Raw genomic sequence first — 22,816 nt, 5'->3', positions numbered from 1 at the left:
GCAGTATGGGAGGGAGCCAGCTGCCAAACCATCATTCATTGATGATTCATTTTGTGGCAAAAGTATTTACTAATTAAGGCTAAACCTGAAAATGGGATATTTTCTTGGTTGAGATTTAGAGAACATGCATGGCACTTCCAAGTGAGGGAACTCATTAATTTCCAGGAAAAAAAAATAGAGAAATGCAGCACTTGATGCCCTAGGATCAGAGGGGCTTTTGGAGTACTGTGGAGGAAATAAAAATTTGGGAAAAGAACAATAATACTAGAAGTTTTCCTCCCTTAATAATATGGTGCACAGTTGGATATTTTTAAAGGAAGGAAGGTAGATCTTTCATTTTGAAAGTGCATCAGCCCTACTAACTGGAATTATAAACACAAGAAAACATTAGCTATTGAAAGTACTTTTATCCCTGAACTATCGGAATGAATTACACACAGGAATGCCACATTTGGGCTCAGCAGTACACTTGGAAAGAAATATATTACTGTACAATGAGGCAATAATTTTATTTACACTTTTACAGCCCAAATGTAATGATGTTCGTTTTGAAGACTACGGCCGAGTTATTCCTGCAGGTGCTACTGTATTTGGGATGGCAGTGGAATGCAAAGAAATACGCAGACACCACAGGTATATTAAACTAAACCTATCAGAGTATAATCTTTGAGATTTTTAAAATGAAGTTGATTTTTTTTTTTTTTTACGAGGGGAGAGGGCTCTTCCCCCCCCATTCTCTTAACTGTTTCAGCTTACAGTTACACAGGCAAGCACTGTGTAAAGTATGAACAGAATTTGCTTGTATTTTAATAACTTACCTGCTACTGATTAGCTTCTAGATGTATACTCAGAATGGCTAGATTAATTTAGGGACTGCAACTTGGATGTATGTTTTCCTGTATGTTAGACTTTTCATCAGAAGAAATTCATGCTAGGCATTCCATCCACATATTCTGGAATGGAGTCTCTAATGAGACAGTCTTTTTATTTAAATCTGAAAATACTGAGGAATTAATAATGTCAGGACACAGAAATTTATTATGGCTTTATAGTATACTATTTTTCATCCATAAAGAACATGGCATATAAGACATTTGGAAAGTGTTCAAAATGTGAGTGTGTTTTGAAATATTCTGTGTTTTTCTACCTTTGTTCATGCATTTAATGCATGCATTTAATGCATTCAATGCATTTTGTTCATGCATTCTGCCCTCTAGGGGTCAGTCCTCTAAAATAAGACTATACTAAAGCATCCATAGATCAGAGATGCATTAAACTTTTTTGCTAATCACTTGCAATGAAGTGCATGCCTTTTGCAGCATAATGGAAGCATAGGTAGATCTAGAATTGTGAAAAGGGGGCTGTAGATGGTGAGGTGCGTGACCACATAAAAAAGCACATTTTTCTACAGTTAAAAATTAAACTAGAGATTTCACTAATATGCTAGGGGTCTAGGACTGTATTATTCAGTGTAAGGTTGAAGCAAAAAATATATTTATTGAAATGAGTTGAAAACAATCTGCAGGGCTGTGAAATAGGAGCTACCTTACCAGAAGCAGCAAACAGACAGCAGAAAAAAGGGATAGCTTGATTAGTGGAGCATCAATACAATTAAACAAGACAGGGTCATTAACACCTGTGGAGTGAAGAGTTTAGCGGGAATCGGGTAGATTATAATTAGCCAGTTGATTTCCTCACTACTGCCTGAATACAAATGGTGCTGTCACTGCTAGGCAGTTGGTTGTAAACTCTGGGTAGATCAGGAATCAAAAGGGGATGCTACTGCACTAGTGCATTTCCCTCTGAATCCACACCTGAATGGAAGTAATACCTCTCTGTTTCTGGATTAATTATGAGACTCTTGCATTAATGTGTGGTATTTGCCCTCATTTTTCCTTTTCAGTTAGCTTCACACCTCACAGCAGAGAGCATTTCCAGAGAATGAAGATGGGGATTTGCTATAATCTGCATGTTAATGCATCTTCTCAGCATCCTCATCCCCAAATAGTACACAGTTTGATCCCAAACATAATTCCTTTCTCAAATGATTTTACCTTTTGAAGTTTGTTATCCTTGCATTAAACTAAATTATAGCACCTTAGATATTATTAAGGAATATCTTGCAGACCTGTCAGATCAGTTCTGTGGTCTTTCTAACGCTAGAGGTCCCTGACATTGCTCAGTACTTTACTAGAGAGTTTTAGTAACAGATATTTATGGAAAAGCTTGCCTTGAAAAGATGTTTCCCCTTAGTCTGTTAATCACTCATATCTTAAAGCAAGGTTTCTAAACCTTACAAAATCTAGGTAGGATAATATAATTTTGGATGATCCCTTGGAAATGTATATGGCTAGCTTTTTTATAACCCTGCTGAGAGCTCGACCTCAATGATCTCTAGGTTAATAATGTAGTATAAGAAGAAATGTTCAGTGCTTTTTAATTTGCTTCCTTACAGTTTCACAGAATATTCACTGAATATCCCTTTGATCTTAAAAAGAAAATCTTACTTGGCTTCTCTGACTTTCCTCATTTTGTTTAACTCTATAATGTCTGTTTTCTAAGGAATACTACTTTTTCAGTCTCCCTTCATGCAGAATTTTCCATGTCTTGTCATTTCCATTATCTTTGAATCCATCGTGGGTGTATATATTTCTGAGCAAGATAACTGGAACTGAATGCAGTGTTCTAAGCTTTATATTCTTTTAAACATTTTGTTTTGCTAAATATGCAGCAATGCTAAGCAATTTTTTGTTGTGCTTTCCTTTGCCTAGCTGTTTACAATGATTTTAGAGACTAATCATTGTATAAGAGTTCAAACTTATTTTAATCTGAGATGTCTTACCTACTGTTTATCAGGACTGAATTTTATCACCTTGCTGTCTTCTGAAGTCCCCTTTATAGTCTTGATGACCCACAGTTATCAAAATTAATCTGCACATCTTGCAGCCTTATAGTTTACATTCTTTTTCACGTACCAAAAACCAAAATCCCCATATCCTACTGCAAAACCATTTGTCACGTAGAAAGCTTATTCTTTGTCTTTCTATCTTTCTTTCTGTCTTGGCCTTTTTAGCTGATTTAACCCGTTACAGAATTCTTATCTTTCCTCCCATAACTGCTTAGTTTTCTTAATTTCTTGTGAAGGATTTTGTTAATGGAGGTCAGATAATTGATATCACCTATAATCACTACTTTGATGGTGTAAGTTAGGCAGGTTTTGGTTTCGGGGGGTTTTACCCCTTTATTTAGGTATTTTGAATTGTATTACTTTTATGCTGTCAACCTGATACTCAGATTGAGCTTGCTGGACCACAGTTTCCAAATATAAACACCTTTTTAAAAAAAATAGCTGTGTAGTTTGCAATCCTCTATTCTTCTGCCATAGTAGCATTTTTATTGTCATATTTTTGTTGCATTTTTACATGCCCTTTTCACTTTATCTGAAATATTTGCTACAGTGTATTCCCTTAAAAGCAGGTCTGAAAACTGTCTATATTCTCTGTTAGAAGAACAAACAAAGTAATGAACTATCATGTGAAAAAGGCTTAAAGGAAAGGCTCAACATAAAAGAACAAGAGTTCCCCAAAACTTGTAAGGTACAGGCTTATGCTGCACATCCTGTTGCATTTATAAGTTAAACAGCTTTCCTTGTTTGGTATAACATGACTCATGAAAAATGTTTTACAGGTCAGTGGCACAAATTGCTACACTTGGGCCCCTGACACCTTATACTTATTGTGCAATTAACTGGTTAATTGCACACTGAACTTACATACTATACATGTAAATTAATTATTGCACAATAAAAATGGCAAACCAACTACCATGATGTTACTTGAAAAATGTAGAACATTTTTGTGCATGACACCTATCAGACTTTAATTTGAATATGTGGCATGTAATACACAGGGTGATTGTGTTTTGACTGGGTCTTCCAGCTTCCTGGGTTGATTGCCCTCCTTCTTGTCCTCTTTAACTCATGTTGAACAACGCTGCCCCAGGGTGTCATAGCAGGAAATGTCAAGACTCACTGACTGTCCTCCCTTTCCCCAACCTGCTTTCAAAGCTGTGTCTTTAGGAGACATTAACACTTATTCCCTGTAAGAAGCAAAGTGTAAACATAATCAGCATGAGTAAGAGGAAGGGAATTTATTTGGAAAGCTAAAGGTGAAGGCAGAATAGGGAGAGCAGAAAAACACACAAACATGTGTTTGAGTCCTGCTTCTCTTGCCCCCAGTTGTTCTAATGGGTCTTCTTTACTCGGTATAAGGGTTAGGGGAGCAGTTTCTTTACCCAGAAGGGCTGACAGCCCCTGCCATCAGCTCTCCAGCTCCTCTTGCTAGGAGTTGTTGGCATAACAAGTTCCCAGGGCACTTTTTACCATCTAGGTACATCTTGCCCTATGAACTTGACCTGTTCCTTGATGGAAATAAGGATTTATTTATTGTGTCTCACTATATAAGTACTAGGGGTCACAGAGTGAAACTGCAAAAGTAATGTTTTAAAAACTAACAAAAATAAGTTCTGTTTCACACCATATGTAATTTAAAATGTGGAACTCTGCCAGAAGATGTTGTGGAAGCTGACACTTTAGCCAGATTTGAAAAAGGGATCGGACAAATTCTTGGAGGAAAGGAGCATCAGTAGCTGCTGAGCATGAGAGTTAGGGGTACAGCCATTGAATTAATTTCCTAGACCTTAAATGCTTGGCAATTGCAGGTGAGAGATGGGACAGTGGAAAAAACCTTGGTGATACCCAGTTCACTCTGCCTTTCAGCATCTATTCTCTGCCATTGTATAACACAGGATACTGAGCAAGATGGACCTGCGGTCTGACCCAGTAAATGGCAATTCTTAGGTTCTTAACTTTTATAAAATAACATCTATCGGGGCCTTGTTGAACTGTAACTAGGCATTTTATCAAACTGAATTCACTGTAGAATTTTAAGTTTTGGACTTCTAGGCCTGATTTTCAGACCTTCAGGCTTAAGGACAGGTGCTTTAATATGGCACTTATGTAGTGATTCAGTAAAGATGGAAGGGATCATTGCAGCTATATAGCCTGACTTCTTCCACAGTGCATTCCAAAGAGCCTCCCCCATTAACTTCTGCATCAAGCTAATAACTTTGTTTTGAGCTACAACGTATCTTCTAGAAAGCTATCTCATCTTCATTTATGAAGTTAACAGGAAGGAAAATGTGTCATTGCTCTGTGTATCTCCAAATATGCCATAGCTCCTATAAATTTATACCAATTCTTAATTATCTTTACTAAAAATATTTGAGGTGAGTATGTCTAAAAATATTTTGATACAGATTATGGAAGAAAAGGCTGTTTATAGGCCCCATTATAGGGAACATTTTGGTATCTGTTAAATATTGATTGCATGCAACAGTTAGAATGCATTTTAAAAATATCACTTATATTATGCAATAAACATAATGCAGCATATTTTTAAATATTGCCAGCAGACTGCTACAAAGACATAGGTTGATTTGTTTTGCTGTTTTTCTTCATCAAGATGCATTTGCTGTTTAAAAAAATTGATACTATAACAAAAGATAATTCCTTTATTTCTGCCATCAGAAATTTCACAGATCAGGAGAGAACTGTATCTGAAGTGATATACCATATGACCTGACTACTGAAAGTTTAGCTTTTATGAGGGCTCTTGTAATTCTAGAACCTTTTTAGGAATTTAAGAACAGTTTTAGGAATTTAGATGGGCTGTCACTTGAACCTCTGAGTGTGTCATGTTAGCTGTGCCTTAAATTGGAAGAAATGAATTCTGTACAAGCGTACATTTTTCTCAGAATAATCGAGAGCTCCAGCTTATGTAAGACCTTCTTTTTCCTAATATAAATTTCTTATTTCTTGTAATTCTTGAAATTAGGAATATAGACTATGGCTCAGAATCCTTAAACTTACAAGCATAAAAATTAAATGCATTAAAGATGTCATCATCTTTTCTTTAAAGCCACCCTTATTAAGTCCTTTTCCTACAAGATAACGGGACTATTCCATGGTCTTTGTGAAGGGAAACTGTTCTGAATATGGGAGGCCTATTCTACCCTAAAAACAAACTTTCTCATCTTGATTGCCAATTTTATTTGGGAAAAATTGCTTTTTTCTGGACTGCTTTACATCATCACCATCTTGAAGATGCTATGAAGCATCTATTTGGCATGCATTTTCTCTCCTGTGCATCTCCCTGAATTATTACAACATATTTGTTAGTCTGTTCTAAAATGTGCCATCATCCTTCTCCCAAAGCAGATAAGGAGGGGGAAAAACATATCATTTCTATTCTTTTAATGCACACATTTCTTTTGCCCAGCTGCTTGTGAACAGTAAGTATGAGTCCCAGTGAACAATATTTGAGGGTGTTGGAGCCCTTAGATATCGTATCGTACTCCTTAACTAACCATTAACTCTTTGTTTTCTTAACTCCCCAAAGAGATGTACATTCTAGATTTTTTTTTTAACATGACAGGAACAAATACAATCAGTGCACACTTAATTATTGTATTGTGCATGAAATGCTTTGACAGGTAAAAGAAAGGACTGTGAATAGGTTTTGATTTTGTCAAATTTAGGTATGTTTGTGTGGTTTTTCTTCCCCCCCATCTCTTGCCTCCCCTAGAGTGGGAATACAAGAAGTTGCCAGTGTGCGTTTGGCAGACACAGTGGAATTCTGTAGTCCAACACATGCTTCGGTAAACTCAGAGGAGACTCTTGAACCTTACACCACAGAAAAGCTCAGTAGAATTCCTGGGGGTTACATGCCTCTGACAGAACCCTTTCAAGTCATGACAGTGGATTTCAACAATCTCCAGGTAAAAAACTGTTTCTTGGCCTTGCATCCTTTCAAAAAAAATCTCTTGGAAGTAATGATGCAGAGCCAAACATCTGACTGGTCTCTATGGAAATGTCTTCACTGCAGAGTTTGCTTGGGCGATTATTAGCACTTATCCATGAGGCAAAGCCATCCCCAAGTTACTTTGTCCTCATTGCTGTGGCCACTTCTTTGTGTTGCTAGGGCTTTTGGAATACAATTGGTGGGCATGGATGTTGTACTGCAGCAAATGGAGTCTCTCTGACTCTTCCTAGTGAATTTTGGGGAAGCTTAACTGTCCTTTTGTGCTCGGAGGTGGAGAGTGGGACAAAAAAGTGTGGGATGGCATCAGAGGACTGTCAGTCTGCACTCAGGTAACTTAATCCAGGGCCCAGCAACCTTTTACAGACTGAAGGGTGGCACAACCCAGCTCTGGTCCAGCATAGGCTGGGTGGATTCCACAACATGTAAGCCATGGGGGTCTTTCCCCACACTTGCGCTGAAGCCAGACAGTTGGGAGCTGCCCCTGTATTACCAGTACTTCTCTCTGCTTCCTGGCTGTGGTGCAGACACAGCTCCCTGCCAGTGGGAAGCTGTGTGGGGACCCAGTATCTGGGAACTGCATCACACTGTTGTACCCTGTCTCCCCACACTTCTCTTGGCAGCAGCACAGATGCAGTTTGAAGATGCCCAGCCCTGGTGCAGCTTCTGGCTGCCTGGCCCTGGCAGTGCTATTGCACCTGGCTCGTGTTTGACTGAAGCTGGGGGAGCAGGGAGAAGCAGTAATGGTGCAGTTCACCTGGGAGCTGCCTGCCTGGCCTCACTATGGCCACAGACAAAGCCAGATCTAGTGGTTCCACTGGCTAGATCTGGGATGCAGACCATATGTTGCCAACCCTTGATTTAGTCTGTACTCGCATTGTAAAATGGACAAGTTTACCAGTCCAGGAAGAAGCAGCACCCAGGTTCTAGCCTGTGCACTCAGAGTGGGTTGAAAGTGCCATTAAATTTTATGAGACGGTTTTGTGTACAGGCAGGAGAAGGGAGGAGGTTAAAGGCAATACTGAGTCTGAGTCTGAGTTGATTGTTTTGTAAAGACAAATCCTAAGTGTATATAGCAACATTGTCTCATTATAACTAATAAGACTGCAGTATGTAAACTGTGACTCCTATTTCAACAAAAATATAGAGGGGTTCCTAAGAGTTCTTGAAGTTTTTTAGCGGAGGAGTATTTTCACCTATCCATCTTCTAATCCTGGTTTTGAGCTGGTGAAAGCTGAGCATGTTTAAAGGATGATATATTTTGTCCCTGGTGTATGTATGTTCCTTGCTTGTTGACCCACACAGTGAAGTTTGCAATTAAGTAGGGAGCCAAAGCTTAAAATAAATTCTGTTATATAGATGAAATCATTTTTGACTACAAATTGGCTGGGAACATCAGTGCTTTGAATCAATAACTTTCTCTATTCACCTTATCTGACATCTGAGGTTAAAAATGAAGTAAAGCAAAGTACTTTATGTACTACTGGGAATTATCCCTCAATGACCTAATGTCTTCTCCGTCTGGAGCTTCGTAAAACTATTACTCAGTTCTGTCAAATGCTTGCAGTTCTTTTAAACATGTTAACCTCACATGTGCACTAGATACGTTTGTTTGTATTCCATCTTGCATAAGAGCCTAAAGCAATGTGGTCTTTGTTCCTTTAAACATTAGGTCCTTCAATTAAATTTTCAGTATAGGCAGATTTCAGTGCTCCTTTTTAAGGAGGCATGGAAGTAATGAACAGTGGTGAAAATAAGAAATATATTTGGGTTTTTTTGTTTCAAACAGTTGAATTTTCATGGCTTTGCTTCCTCCTACCACCAGACATCTGTGGCTGTTTCAAACGCTGACCATTCTCACTTCACTTGGTTTTCTGTTTACATTTTTTTTGTTGTGCCTACTCTTGGTTCTCAAATGTAGTTTAATTAAATGAGATGTTAATTTCTCCCATTTAAAAAAAGTCTATTGACATGCTTACTAGCATTGGAGAGAGAGAGAGGGAGATGGTATATCAAAATAAGAAATTCAGAAGTCGAATTACCTGCCACTTGATCATATAGTTCTAAAAATTTACTCTCAACTCAGGTGCAATTTCTTGGTAAGGAGTTTAACATTGATTGTATCAACTAGGGGTGTGCACACAGACTTTTGGGGCCAATACTGATAGCTGATTTTTAAGGAGGCATGTCGGCCGATACCAGTCTTCTGATTTCTGATACACAGCCCAGTAGCTTGAAGAGCAGTGTCCAACTGGTAAGTGGTTGTTTTGGAACGGGCATGGGGGTTGAGGTCCCTGTGGTGAGGGAGGGAGTGGGACAGGCGCTGCCCAGCCAGGGAGGAGCAGGGCATGGGATGGAGCCTCCACCTGTTCAGGGGCACTGGGGGGGGGGGGGTGCAGGTCACACTACTGTGCACACCCTGGGGGGCAGGGGCACATGCCCCCAGATGTGTGCAGGGCACGGTGGGCTGCCACTGCGGGCTGGGGCCGGGACTGCACCAGGCTCTTCCCAGTGGGGGCTGTGCCAGGCTGCGCTTGGGGCAGGCAGTGGCGGTGCTGGGAGGGGCGCTATGGGAGGGGCTGCATCCCCCCAAATTTGCCATAGCCCACCTCTTCCAATGTTGCCTTCCCCACCTGGCCCACCCCTGTGGGAGGAGCCTGGTGCAGCCCCAGTCCGTAGTGGCCTTGCCCCACGCACAGATCTGGGGTGGGGAGGCATGCCCCCCATGCCCTCCTGGGGTGTATGCAGCAGTGGGAGTTGCACCAACCCCAGATGAGCTGCAGCTCCATCCCACTTCAGCTGGGCACCACTTGCCCCAGCCCAGCCCCACTCCCTCCCTTAATACGGGGGCCTTGATCTGCCCCCCACACCTCTTCCCTCCCCATCCACAACAGACTTACAACTCTCCATGCTCCCAGACTGTACTCCTCACCGCCTATGTGCTGCACTGCAGCTGTGCGCACACATGGGCCATTTATCAGCCGCATCAGACTGATTTCCGATACAGTCAGTTTTCTTTATATTGGTGCCAGTGTGATATCAGACCATGCATCAGTGCACCCCTAGTATCAGCAGTAGTTGGTTATGATTCTCTGTATTTCAGTTCTAAATTATTAGAACTGAGAAATAACCTGCAGAGATGTACACTGAATAAAAATGCCAACTTGCATTCTTGTGGCCTTTATCTTTGTTTTCTTATTGTTTCCCTCTCCTTTTCTGTCCAGTTATTTTTTTTACTCACTCTTTCTCTCATTTTTCTCAAAGAAGTCATTCAGTAATAGCATTCTCTTCCTTGTTTAGTTTCCTCCTTCATTGCTTAGATATTTCCTGTCTCCCCTTTACTGTCTCCCATCTTACTCTACATTGGCCACAGATTGCAAAGTGAAATTTACTTGCATCTTACACACTAGAATGATACAGAGCCAAATAGAGAGGGAGCTTTGCATGTATAGGGAAGCAGTGTGTTATAGAAGAGGAAAGAGTTTGGGAGGGTGGAGAGAAGCAAATTAAAGGTTTTGGATGTTGGTAGCCATGTAAGGGAAATGGAAGACTCATGGTAAAATGCTGCCAGTAATCATTACATTACTAATCATATCATTACTAATCTCACATAGTTTTAAAATAAAAAAAATCTTGCGGCACCCAAGTAATTGGGAGCCCTAAATATTATAAGTAGCAGTAGAAAATGAGTGAAGAATAAGACTTGCATTCTTTGATGTGGACCTGCATTGCCTTGTTTTAAGGAAGAACTATTGAAAGCTACCATTTTTTTTTTTTTTTAAAATAACACACACCCCTCGTCTAGCTTCTGTGGATGGCATACTAGTAAAACCTCATTGCTAAGGATCCTGGTTTTCCCTGATTTAAAAAAAAATTTGCAAATTCTCTGATAAAAATCTGTGGTTAAAATGAAAGACCCCTCAGTCCCCCACTCCACAACCTCCCAGTCCTGCTGGTGCCCTTCACTCCCCCCTCTCCCTTCCCCACGGCACCCTGGTCTTGCTGATGCCCTTGGCCGTGCTTATGCCCCTCACTCGCCCCCCACCCAGCCTTGCCAGAGGAGGCCCCCAGCTGCTAGGGCTATGGGCCCAGGGACCCAGGTCCACAGCCCCCTGCCCCCGACAAGACGGTGGAGCCCAGCTCCACCCCCACCCACCTCCAGCTGTCTGCCTGCTGCAGGCTTGAGCAGGGTGGAACAGCTTCCCCATCACTGTGCACACTCCTGGGGGCCAGGGGGGACCTGTGCCCCCCAGATCTGTACGTCCAGCACTGCAGGGAACAGCGGAGCCATGCAGGAAAGCTGCTTGCCTCTGTGATCTCCACGCTGCCCTGGCATACTGGGTTGCACCTGCAGGGTTGCAGAGGGTCCAGGAAGGGCAATAGGGAGCCTGAGCCCACAGCAGGCAACTCATCCCCCATCCCAAACACGGGTCCCCCCTGCCCCCTGGGAGTGCGCACAGGGGCTGGAAGTCTGCCAGCTTGCAAAGACCTCTTTGCAAAACTGCAAAATCCATGGATTTCTCTGCTAAAATAAGAAGTCCACAATTTCCTCTGGTGAAGGGGAAAATCTGTGTTTTTCTCTGTTTTCCCATGGGAAACCGAAAACTGGGATTCCTGCTCATTCCTCGCTATTCTCTAGTGAAGTTAAGGAAATTTGGGAAATGACGAAGCAACAAAACATTTCTTTGAGCACTTAGGCTTCATTATGAACTTCATCAGCATTCTGTGTTTGCCTTGTGCATAGTACTAACCCATTTATCAACTTGAAAAAATAACTCCCTTGGAGAATACAGGAGGAAAATGAAAAAAATTCTGTGTGCTATGAGAACTAGGCAGAATCTTGGAATAAAAATGTTTATTCATTTGTTCGTTCGTTAAGACTGAAACTTTTTAAAACATGTATTTAGCACTTGGATTTTAAGATGCTCATGGAGTTTTATGATTTCCTGGATGAAAATTTTGCATCCTAACTTAAAGATTTGTTCTGTTTAGTTATTCTTATAAAAGTACCTTTGGTAAGCGTTGGTGGGAAGGGTGGAGAAATCATCCTTTGGAGGTGATCTGATTCCTGTTCCTTTTTTAATATTTAGGCATTTGGTGGATATATTATGCACATCTTTTGAGGCAGAGTCTTTAAAAAAATTGTAATTTGTTTGAAATGTTAACATAAACTATGATTCTAGTATTTTTAATGTAACATTTTGCTAACATCAGGAAAGTTTTTTCCTTTTTATCAGTGGTTTAATGATATGTGCATGTTTGGACACAGAATAACAAACTGGCAAATAAAGGAACCTATAAAATCCCTATTAGATTTTTCCATTCAAATAATTATGAAATCAAATGTACTATAATTTTTTGTTTCATTTTTATTAGTTTTTAGTTCTCAAAAGCATCCCTATCCAGTGCTTTTGCATAAACAAACTTCTTGAGACTCATTAGAGTTGTTGAGGGTTAACTGCATACTTAAAGCGAAGCCTTTATGTTTTTGCTTTTCTAAATTATAACTCAGAAATTTAGCTGTGCTGAGTAAGCTTGTCTCGCTAGTCAGTTGAATGAACAGGCCTATTCTTTATAGTGCCTTACTTCAAGTCTTTGTTTCGATGATTTTTTTTTGGAGAAAAGCTCATAGCCATTAGTATCCTTCTAGTTTACGAATTTGGACTGATTATTGGGGTGTTAAGCATCTCTTACAACTCTCATTAAAGTCCATATGGATTTTGAGTAACGGCCAATTACCTATGATAAACAGACTGATTTTGGTAAAGGGAAAACTGCCATGTTGTTCTTTTTTCCTTTTCCGTTCTTGGTCAGGAACTGAAAAACCTTGCTACTAGAAAACCTTGCAAGATCAGCGTACCCATCACTCGAGGAGGACTTTTGGATGCTGTTGTGGTGTGGTTTGTGCTACACCTTGATGATGAACACACTCTGTCTACAAGTCCCAGCGAGGAAACTTGCTGGGAACAGGCAATCTACCCTGTACAGGGCCTTCTTGGTATGTCTTGTAGATTTTATTTTTGTTTTTTGTCTTCTAGTAACCAATTTTCCCTGTGATGAGGGAACATATATGAGGAAGAGGAAGAAGCATTACTAGCCAGGCCAGACTGTTTGGTTTTTTCTCTCGAGTCCTCAGAGCCTTTACTTCGTTATTGATTAGCAAGACCTTTTCTTCCCTATGTCTCTTTCCACTTTTGCTCAGAGACAGCGTTTTATTCCTATTTGGGGATGTGGGGAGTCGGGGAAGAGAACTGAGTGGCATTAAGGTAGCTTTGGCAGCTCTGTCACCACATGTTCAGTAGAAAACGTCATGCTGTCTGTTGTTCATTTTGAACATATAGCATGTACTTCTAGAAATTCCAGTTATGGCTCTTCATGGAATTATTCATACATTCACATTTAATCTCGGGAAATATGAAGAAAATAGAAAAATGTTAAATGTTAGTTAACTTTGTCCAGTAAAATCTTGGGTTTAAGGTTTGCTGTTGCCAGAGGTAGTTATCTTTCTTTCACACGTTATTTGAGATTAAAAGGTTCCATCCTGCATGTAAATTTAAAGGATCATGTTAATACATATTGCAAGCCATTTGTGGCTGGGAGAGAGTTACAATGCATTCACTTTCACTTCCAAAAAGGCTGCAGGGCCTAGTATTAGTTCGTTGCTTAGATTAGAATAGGCCAGCTCCCCTCAACACATGGGGAACTGCATGGTGGAGCCTGTGTTTTAGGAATGCCATATACCTCTATTACAGATCGAGAGTCAATTTATTTTATGCAAACGCAATATCAACTTGTCAAGAAACAGGATTGATGTTCCCCCTTTAGAGCAAAAGCAGGGGACACTTAGCTATAATGGTTGTTTTAATACAGTTGTTAATGTTCCTTTTTTGGTACTGTTTTTTGATCAGATTATTTCAGGAAACCTGGAGACATTGTGATGCTGGAAGTAAGCTGCCAGGACTGCTATTTGAGGATCCAGAAGATTTCTGTTTCCCCTTCAGAGTGCAGAATGGATGTTGAAAGGGAGAATACGCCAGCTTTGGGCAATGAGGCTGAGCTGTGTAGCGCCCTTGCTAGTCTTCAGACTACCAGCAAACTAGATAGAGTGGGTCATGAATGTGTGCTGGAATCAACTGAAATTGCTTTACTAAACAATGTGGCTTATCATGAATGCTTTAAAGCTGCCATTAGCAAAGTATTGTCATCTTTTACCTCAAATACAGAACTGCAGTCAATGGATGTCGATGGCAGTGAAAGGAACCTTGGGGAGAGTCGAAACAAGGATTCCTTGCAGACAAGCACTGACCCTTTTTATATTTTAGATGTGTCTGAGGGCTTTTCAATTCTGCCAATAATTGCAGGTAAACTTGGGCCAGTGAAAGCTTACAGTTCTGTTGAAAAAGAGCAGCACCAAATAGCCCTTAATATAATTTCAGAAGCCAACCATTTCCCAAAAGAAACATTAGAGTTTTGGCTCAGCCACTTAACGGATGAGAGTTCGGTGTTGCAGAGACCCAAATCTGATAAATTGTGGAGTATTATAATCCTGGATGTCATAGAAGCTTCTGGCTTAATCCAGCAGGAGGTGATGGAAAAGGCAGCAATATCCAGGTATGTCATTTGGTAGTTTTCTGATGGTGAGAAAATGTCTTTTGTAACTATTGCAAACCTCGCAAGGATCTGGTGTATTAAATATAATACAGAATCTATTTAATATATCATATTTAGAAACAAGAGCTGTGAATTTGACTTTTATAGAAACATTTTCTGACAATGAAAAGAAAAGCTAAGGGAAATATTATTGCTTAGAATGCCAGAAGCCATAAGGACAATTGTATCTTGACAATAGCTGAAGCAGTTTGAAATTTAAGAGACTCCCAAGTTGAAGAAAAAGCCAAGAATGTTCTCTGTTTCAGGCTACTTGGTTGTGATTAGAAAAGACTGAAATTAAGTGGCTGATAACATGGGAGCTGGAATGGTCAGAGGCAGAGAATAAGAAAAAGGTAGAACAAGCTGAAATAAAGCAACAAAGCAAGAGAGAAACTAAGATGTAACATATCTGAAAGTATCAAGGAGGACACACAGAAAAGAATGTAAAAATTTATGGAGCTGAATAGGGGGAGCATTTTGTTTTGTTGTGTTGCTTTTTTGATGAGGGGGGAGCTTTTTCTGATCGAGCTGAGTAGCATCCATCCATCTAGGACCATGATGATTTTAGTGAGTTAACACTTGTGGTGACATGCTTGAATAGGGAACAAAAAGGGAGTTGGTTTTTATTTTTATCGCGTGTGTGTGTATTCATTTCAGTTTTCATGAGCTGTGAAAGTGTGTTTTTAAAAAAGAAGTAAATTTCCTATTTTTCCCATAAATTGTTCTTGCTAGCAGCTATATAAAAGGAGACGATGCAGATTCTGAATTTTTTTTGTTTTGAAGAACTCAGATGTTTTCCTTGATGCTGTTGCTCTTAACAGTGCTGTGATTTGTGGCTGTGGAGTGAAGTGGTCTCCTAGATTTCTGGCGTATGTAAAACACTCATTCTATGAGCAAGGTCCTATTCCATCAATTAAACACATAAGTGCAATCCTGTTACACCCTGCTCACCTCCCTGTAAAAAATTATGTACCTGCATTTGCAACATGCTGTCATAAAGTAACCTGAAATCAAAAAAGGAAGGGGCAGAAAGGCTTTGTTTATGAGCTGTTTTTCAGATACTCATCTAGGGGAAATGGGATCTGATCCTATAAGTCTGTATTTTGTATTGGTAAAAATGTTTTTGTTAAATATTTTAAAAAAGCAACATCATTGGCATCATAAATCTGTCTGATATATGTAATTGGCCATTGGCTTGAATGAACAGCTGGCCACTTTTGTTTTACACAGTGGATTGACTCTTACAGGTGAGATTTGCTTTCTTCTTAACTGTTGTTCCAGTGATCTGTTCCATCATCATCTTCCAGTTTTACTCGTAGCTTTTTTTTTTTTTACCACTCCTTCAGCACTGGCTTGGGACTCACTGTTACAAATAAACCAGCCATTTATACTTGAACAACCCATGTCACCTTCACCATTCAATATACACATTTTAGGGCCTCATTCTAATTCCGGGAAAGCATTTATGCAGGGACTGCCTTTCTCTAGCTCTTCCAGTTCCTTGTATACCTGCCAGACTGATGTGCGGGTTTCATTGGTTGGATCATTGGTTTTAACAGTGTTAGATGATAGAAAGTCAAAATATTTATAATCAGTCTTCCAAATAAACAAGGTGCCAAAAATTCAGGTGACATGAATATTAGACTCCAATTCAGAGGAGCCCTTATAAATAATGGAACTCAAATGCTAGTGTAAGTGATCTTCTTGAATTCAGTACCTTACAGTAGCTTATTTCTTTGGAATTTGAAACCATGCAGAAGCAGTAATAATAAAAAAAAAAACCCTTCTTTTCTTTTCTTTTAACAGGTGTTTGCTTCATTCTGGAGGGAAAATATTCCCACAATATGTTTTGATGTATGGGATGCTTGTAGCATCACAGTCTTTATTACTTGAGAGTGCTGTTCAAGGGACAGAACCCACACTTGGGTTTAATATAGCACCGTTTATCAACCAGTTCAAGGTATGAAGTTGGTGGCTTCTTCAGTTTCAAGCATAGTTATCAAAATCTGCAAATAACCAACTGAGGAGCAGAAAGACACAATACAGGCATACCTCGGAGATATTGCGGGTTCGGTTCCAGACCACCACAATAAAGCGAGTCACATGAATGTTTTGGTTTCCCAGTGCATATAAAAGTTATGTTTACACTACACTGTAGTCTATTAAGTGTGCAATAGCATTATGTCTAAAAAAACAATGTACATACCTTACTTGTGAAGTGAGCAAATGCTGTTGGAAAAATGGCACCAATAGACTTGTTCGATGCAGGGTTGCCAGAAACCTTCAATTTGTAAAAAACGCAATATTTGCGAAGCGCAATAAAGCCAAGCGCAATAAAACGAGGTATGCCTGTACAAATAAGTTATAGAAGCTGAATGGTGTTGGATTAATTTAACACAGTGTAAATTTTTGTAACTTATGCTCTGTGCCTAAACACTGGTCAAGACATCTCCTTTCAGATAGGGCAAAAGTAAATTTTGGTCTGAAAGGAGGGATAAAAGTTAATAGTATAATGTACAGAAGAATGACTAAATATTTATTCCCTAAAGAACTTGTCTTATGAAAGTCAGGTTCTTAAAAGGTTAAGTCACTCTCAGAAGTGAATTATTTTGAAGTTGCTGCTTAAACCTGAAAGTGTGGTGTACTCCTCTGCAGGTGCCTGTTCGTGTGTATTTGGATCTCTCCACATTACCATGTGTGCCCTTAAGCAAGCCAGTGGAGCTTCTAAGACTTGACTTCATGAACCCTTATTTGAACAGCTCCACTAGAGAGATAAAGGTAAGTCCATACATTCAAAAGCGTACTTACTTTCCTGTCAGAAATGTTCAGACTGATTACCTTGGTTGAAACTTACAGTACAAAATACACATAGCTGCAGGCCTCTTAGGACCAGATTTAAATTTTAAATTATTTTATTTTCTTCCTGTCCCAAACACTACCACAATTACAATAATTTAAGTAATTTTAACTCTTTTTTTCACCCTCTCAATCTTATTTATGTCTTAAATATCCTTTTCCTTTTTTTAAGGTGCAAATTTGTAAGTCTGGCCAAGTCACTGCCATTCCATTTTGGTATCATATACATCTAGATGAAGATACTAGTTTGGATACATCAGATGAGTCCTCCCATTGGAAACAAGCTGCAGTTGTTCTAGATAAACCCATCCCAGTTAAGCAAGGAGAGGAACTTGTGCTCCGTATTCAGCACCATAAAAGCAATGTCAGCATCACAGTAAAAGAGTGAAGAATAGTCATCTGGAAGTTGAAAGAAAATCATTTATGTATTATCTATGCATACTAGTTGGATTGCTGAGCACTTGAGATGTCTTGCATAGCATGAGCATAAAATCTAAATCTTATGTACTGAACCCAAAATGATATGTTTAATAACAGCAATTCAGTTAATAAATTTTTATTTTGACGAGCTTATTGATGAACTACATACCATTTAACAGGACATCTAGTAGTCTGTTATATTACATCCTCACTACTGCAGTAATTCTTGTTACAAGTAGGGTTGATCACTTAACTCTATTTCTGTTTTTCTTTTCTTTAAGTATCAGGAGGTCACTGGCCTCTGTACAAAGGCACACAGGATACCTGCAGTTTTCGTCAGTTTAATTTTTATGCAAGCAGCCATGACTATAGGTCAGGGGTTGTCAACTGGGGAGTATGTGGGGATACTTGGGAAGGCCGTAGGGGGTACGCACGGGTGGATGGGGATGGAGCACCAGCACCCACCACCCTGTGCCCCTGCCTCGCAGGAGCAGGGCCAGGGTGGGGCAAGGGCAGTGGCACCCCTCTGCGGGCTGCACAGGCACCGCTTGGCCAGCTGGATACTGGGGCGGGGCGGGGAGTTTGCATGCAGTAGCAGCTGCTGCTGCCATCATCCACCACACCGCACTGCCACTCAGTGTTCTGCTGCGCACTGCTGCCCCCCATCCAGCTGCCTGAGGTACACTTACTAAAAAAGGTTGAAACCCCCTGATATAAATAACAATGCATACCAGTGTCATTCTGGAACAATATTTGAGACTCTCTTCCATCTCCCACCCCAAATTCCATGTGTTCCCACTGATCCTTGTATTAAACTCTTTTCATGCAGCTTAGCACTACTTCTGACATTAAGTCATATGCTTGGTTGGTAGAGATCTCTGAACATTTCCTCATCATCTGGAGCTGCCAATAGTACAAGCTTAATTTCTGTTTGGGTTTGTTGTTACAAATCTGTACTACCCTTTCTTGTTGCAGTGTCAGAAGCTTGGCAAGATTTTGAGTGAGTTCAGTTGTAGGCAAAGTCAAAGCAAGTGTGCAGTTAGCTTTGTGGTTCTGACAGAGTCCATACAATTTCTGGTTCTCTGACTTTCACAAGTTTCACTTCATTTTCTTCATCTGTATTTCCCTGTCTCACAAAACTGTCATGGGTACAATAGAAGTACATGAAACTGGTAGAAGAACCCTATTATTCATCTACTGCCTGGAAAGTTAATCTAGTCAATGTGGGTATCTACCAGATGTTCTTTTTCAGCTCCAGTAGAGCATTATTAAATGATGATGCAATATAACTAGGCATGAGTATATTAAAACTGTCCTGAACTACCTGTAGTGCAAGAATCTCTAGTGAAGCTACTTGACAGCAGGACATGTTCTACTGAAATCAGTGCTTCATATAGGAGAACAGTGAAAATAGCAGCTGGCATTTGATAGGTTGTTCTACCTAAGATATATCCTTAAGGTGCAGAAAAAAATGATCCTAACTCCAAAAGAATATACAGAATGCTGCAATAGAGCCAAAACTGCAAATAATTAGGAGAAAGGAGCCAGCAGTCTTGTGGTATGTGCCATGAGGTATGTGAGTACTTAATTTTTTTTTCCATTGTAAATAATATGCAAGACATTTCACCCTTGTTGAGCCAAATGGTAACCACTATGGCTGCATCCACACAAGCATGGGCATTAGGTTCCCCAGGGACAACTAGCAGTTGCACACCTTGTGTCACCACTAGTTATCCCTGGGAAATGCCTGTGCCACATGCTCTCTGGCAGCTTTACCCTAGGTGGGGTGTAAGCTACCTGAGATTACCCTTACCTGGGGCCCCAGGGGCCTCTTGGGGCTGCACCAGTGGCAATCTTGCTGCTTGGAGCCTGGCCAGCAGCTGGAATGCGGCTCTGGTTTTGAGCAACACGTGCTGTCCCCCTGCATGTGCCACTCCACTTTTGTGCATTTGTGTGTGCACGTGTGTGTGCAGGGTTTTTTGACCACTGGATATCTCTGCTCCCTCCCAGTGCGGAGAACAACTGAATGTGCGGTATGTGGTGCTGCAAACATGTCTGCAGCACCGCATGCTGCACTCATCTGGACATGGCCTATGTTTAAGATTTTGGGCAGATTGTGAGAGCCCAACAAATGCTGTTGGACCAAAGATTCCAATCTTAAGCACACTGGACACATGGATACCAGAAGAGGAACACAATAGGACAATCCTTTGAGGATGGCAACATGGGAGCTGCCCAATCAAAAACTGACCAAGAGTAACAATGAGAGGAACAGCCTACTGCAGAAAAGCTGAGCATAAACAGATGAAGCATAGGCAGAAAATGTTCTAATACAAAACTGGCAGCCAAGGCTCTTCTACATTACTGAAATGCCTTTAACAACGAAAAGTTACTCTGCTAAAGTTTGCCTGTGACCTAAAGGCCTGCACCAAGCCATTGAGACTGAACTCCAGACAATCACCTTACAACTTGCAAGTCAAAAGGGATGTTTTAAGATGGGGTAGAGCAGAGGTCTTCAACCTTTTTAAGTAGGAGATCACCTTTGGCATATCACTTTTAGCATTTACAAGCAACCTGAGATCTACCGTGCACCTGTGCCACCTCTGCCCCCTGTCCAGCAGGTAAGTCTGTGGGGAGGGAAGAGGCAGATTGAGGCAGAGGCAGAAAATAGTAGTTGGGGGTACATCTCCCCAGCAGGTAAGTCCCGCCCAGCTGGGCTCCACTCGACTTGCCCTTTCTCCTGCCTCTGCGGCACTGTCCCTCACTGAGAGGGCCTTGATTTAACCCCCGCCTCTTCCCTCCCCCATGGGCATGCATGTGTATACATAGGCAGAGGTAGTGAGGACTGCAAGAGCAAGTTCAGGCCACCCTACCCCTCTTGGTTACAGAACTAATGAAACATACATAGGATGGTCCCAGCAACCACTGTTGTTCAAAAGAATGAAATTCCTGTTATTAACTACTTATCAGTTCCAACTAGACTGCAATCCATTTTGTAGATGGTAGACCTCAGTTTAGAAACAAGCTGCTGCAAAATGCATCTTTCTGCTCATCAGGTACTGTAACCAGCTGTGGATGCAGTATCAGTGATCTGCTGGAGTTCAAAGTGTTGCGTTTGACCTACACCATAGATGGTGACCTTGCTCCTTCAGCAAATGCCTCCTGTATACACAGAAAACTGCTTATAGAAACTGATGTTTGAACTGGAGTCCAGAGGATTCAAAAGGATCTGTTAAGACACTCGCTTTGGCTGAAACAAATTCTAGAAGAGAACACTGCTCGATCCACAGTTTATGGGCAGGTTACAAATTCTGTTTTCTCAGGCATTGAGGCAGAAACTAATATGCTTTAAGATGATGGTTCTCAACATTTTAAAACTCAAAGCACCCCTCAGAAAATGCCAGCTCTTAGTTTTTGCTCATTTTTGACTATCAAAAAATAATAGAGCAATTTTTCTGTTGCAAAGAACTCTGATTACAACAGGTCAGAGTGTTTTGAACACTATGGATTTATGCTACATTTCATGTTTGCACAATGGTGCAGCAACCTGCAGCACCTGTAAAAAATCTCAAGGCACTCTAGGATACCAAAGCAGGAGAACCTGCTTTAACGAATTAATACATAAATAGGTACTACTGCATTTATGAATGCAAGTAGAGAGAAGTCTATTTGCCAATTTTTTTTCTAGGCATCAGTTAAGCAAGAAGGCTGAAACAAGGGCTTGGATTTGTTTTACTTAAGACATCTCTTTTTGAAAGGTGGCAAATGGCTATTCTTATGAGATTCGTAAGATCACAGGCCCACAGGATCAGCTAGTCCAGCCCCACTCTTGCTCAAGGCACGATCATCTCCTGGTGAAACCATCCCAGCCAAGTGTCTATCCAACCTGCTCTTGAAAACTTCCAAGGCTCAAGATTCCAGAGTTTTCTCTAGGTAGCCTGTTCCAACACTTGACCCCTCAAAAGTTCCTCTTGACCTCCAACTTAAATTTCCCATGCTGCAACCTGAGGTCATCATCCACAATTACTTTATAAAACACAGTAAATACAGGAGAGAACAAACAAGTTTAAATTAAAATTTATTTGCTTATTTACAATGATGACAATGAACTAGCAAAACAGAAAGTACGATTTGTTCTTTTCTGCCAACTTCAGATACAGTTAAGTACATATCCAATTTTAACTATAAAATATGCAGCCTAGTGAATAAGGCAAAATATATTTACATAACACTAGTACTGCAAAAAGCACTTTTATGATGAGCCAAACATTACAATTAAGTTTTGTCTTGTAAAGGGTTATCAAAGCGGATAAGGAAATAAGTTAAGTTGCAAGTATTTCTTGGTGGAATGTTGTAGATGCTACTGTAAAAAGTGTCAATGCAGCTCTATTTTTTTTTTCCTATGTGAATGTTGGACTGCAAGCATGCAATACAAATATAAGCTTGTTACTGGGGTACAAAAATACACCCCTCTTCATTTTGGGCGGGAAAAAATCCTTAGGGCTTTGATAGAAGTGTACTTATTTTGTTCTGAAGTCTAAACTTAGCAACTCCAGATTTATTTGATTCTCCCTTAGTGAATCTCTCCTCCTCCATGAGGGGACAATTCGTTTATTTTATTTGAACCTAGACCAAAGAGAGGCACACATCTCTGAATGCAAACTGCTACAGACCCACTCTTGGGAAATATTCTTCCTTGATATGGTTAAGATTGTTTAAAGAAATGTTTAAGAGCTTACTGCAGCTTCAAGTTTGAAAAAAGAAACTTTTCTTTCAATCTCAATGAATGCTTTTCCCGCTAGGCAAATTTTACAAACACTAATTATTTTTCCCCATACATCCATGAAGTTAGAAAAGTCCTATTCCCATTTTAAGGATAGAGGAAATGGAAGCCACGTGTAGATTATGGCCCCTGACCAGCAGTTTTAAAATATGGGCATTTCTGAGCTCTTCTGCTCAGACTTTTTATTTCTTTTACAAAGGAAAAAATGCAAGATGGGTAGTACTGTCAT

The 22,816-nt window shown here is 40.3% G+C and overlaps 1 protein-coding gene across 3 annotated transcripts in view; it reads left to right on the top strand.

Moving 5' to 3' along the window:
- Positions 1-17,953, top strand: part of PRMT9 (protein arginine methyltransferase 9) — a 28,482-nt gene extending 10,529 nt beyond the window's left edge. For all 3 annotated transcript variants that reach the window (XM_019534446.1, XM_019534447.1, XM_019534448.1), the window contains 7 exons: positions 527-633; positions 6,645-6,837; positions 12,693-12,876; positions 13,787-14,489; positions 16,335-16,488; positions 17,184-17,306; positions 17,557-17,953. In XM_019534446.1, the coding sequence (XP_019389991.1) occupies positions 527-633; positions 6,645-6,837; positions 12,693-12,876; positions 13,787-14,489; positions 16,335-16,488; positions 17,184-17,306; positions 17,557-17,772 (1,680 nt within the window). In that variant the 3' untranslated portion in view covers positions 17,773-17,953. The remainder of the gene's footprint in view (positions 1-526; positions 634-6,644; positions 6,838-12,692; positions 12,877-13,786; positions 14,490-16,334; positions 16,489-17,183; positions 17,307-17,556) is intronic.
- Positions 17,954-22,816: the final 4,863 nt, after the last annotated feature.

The sequence above is a fragment of the Crocodylus porosus genome, unplaced genomic scaffold (assembly GCF_001723895.1).
Source record: "Crocodylus porosus isolate Cpor-Errol unplaced genomic scaffold, CroPor_comp1, whole genome shotgun sequence".
Lineage (NCBI taxonomy): Eukaryota > Metazoa > Chordata > Crocodylia > Crocodylidae > Crocodylus > Crocodylus porosus.
This window is presented reverse-complemented; position numbering and strand designations above follow the sequence as displayed.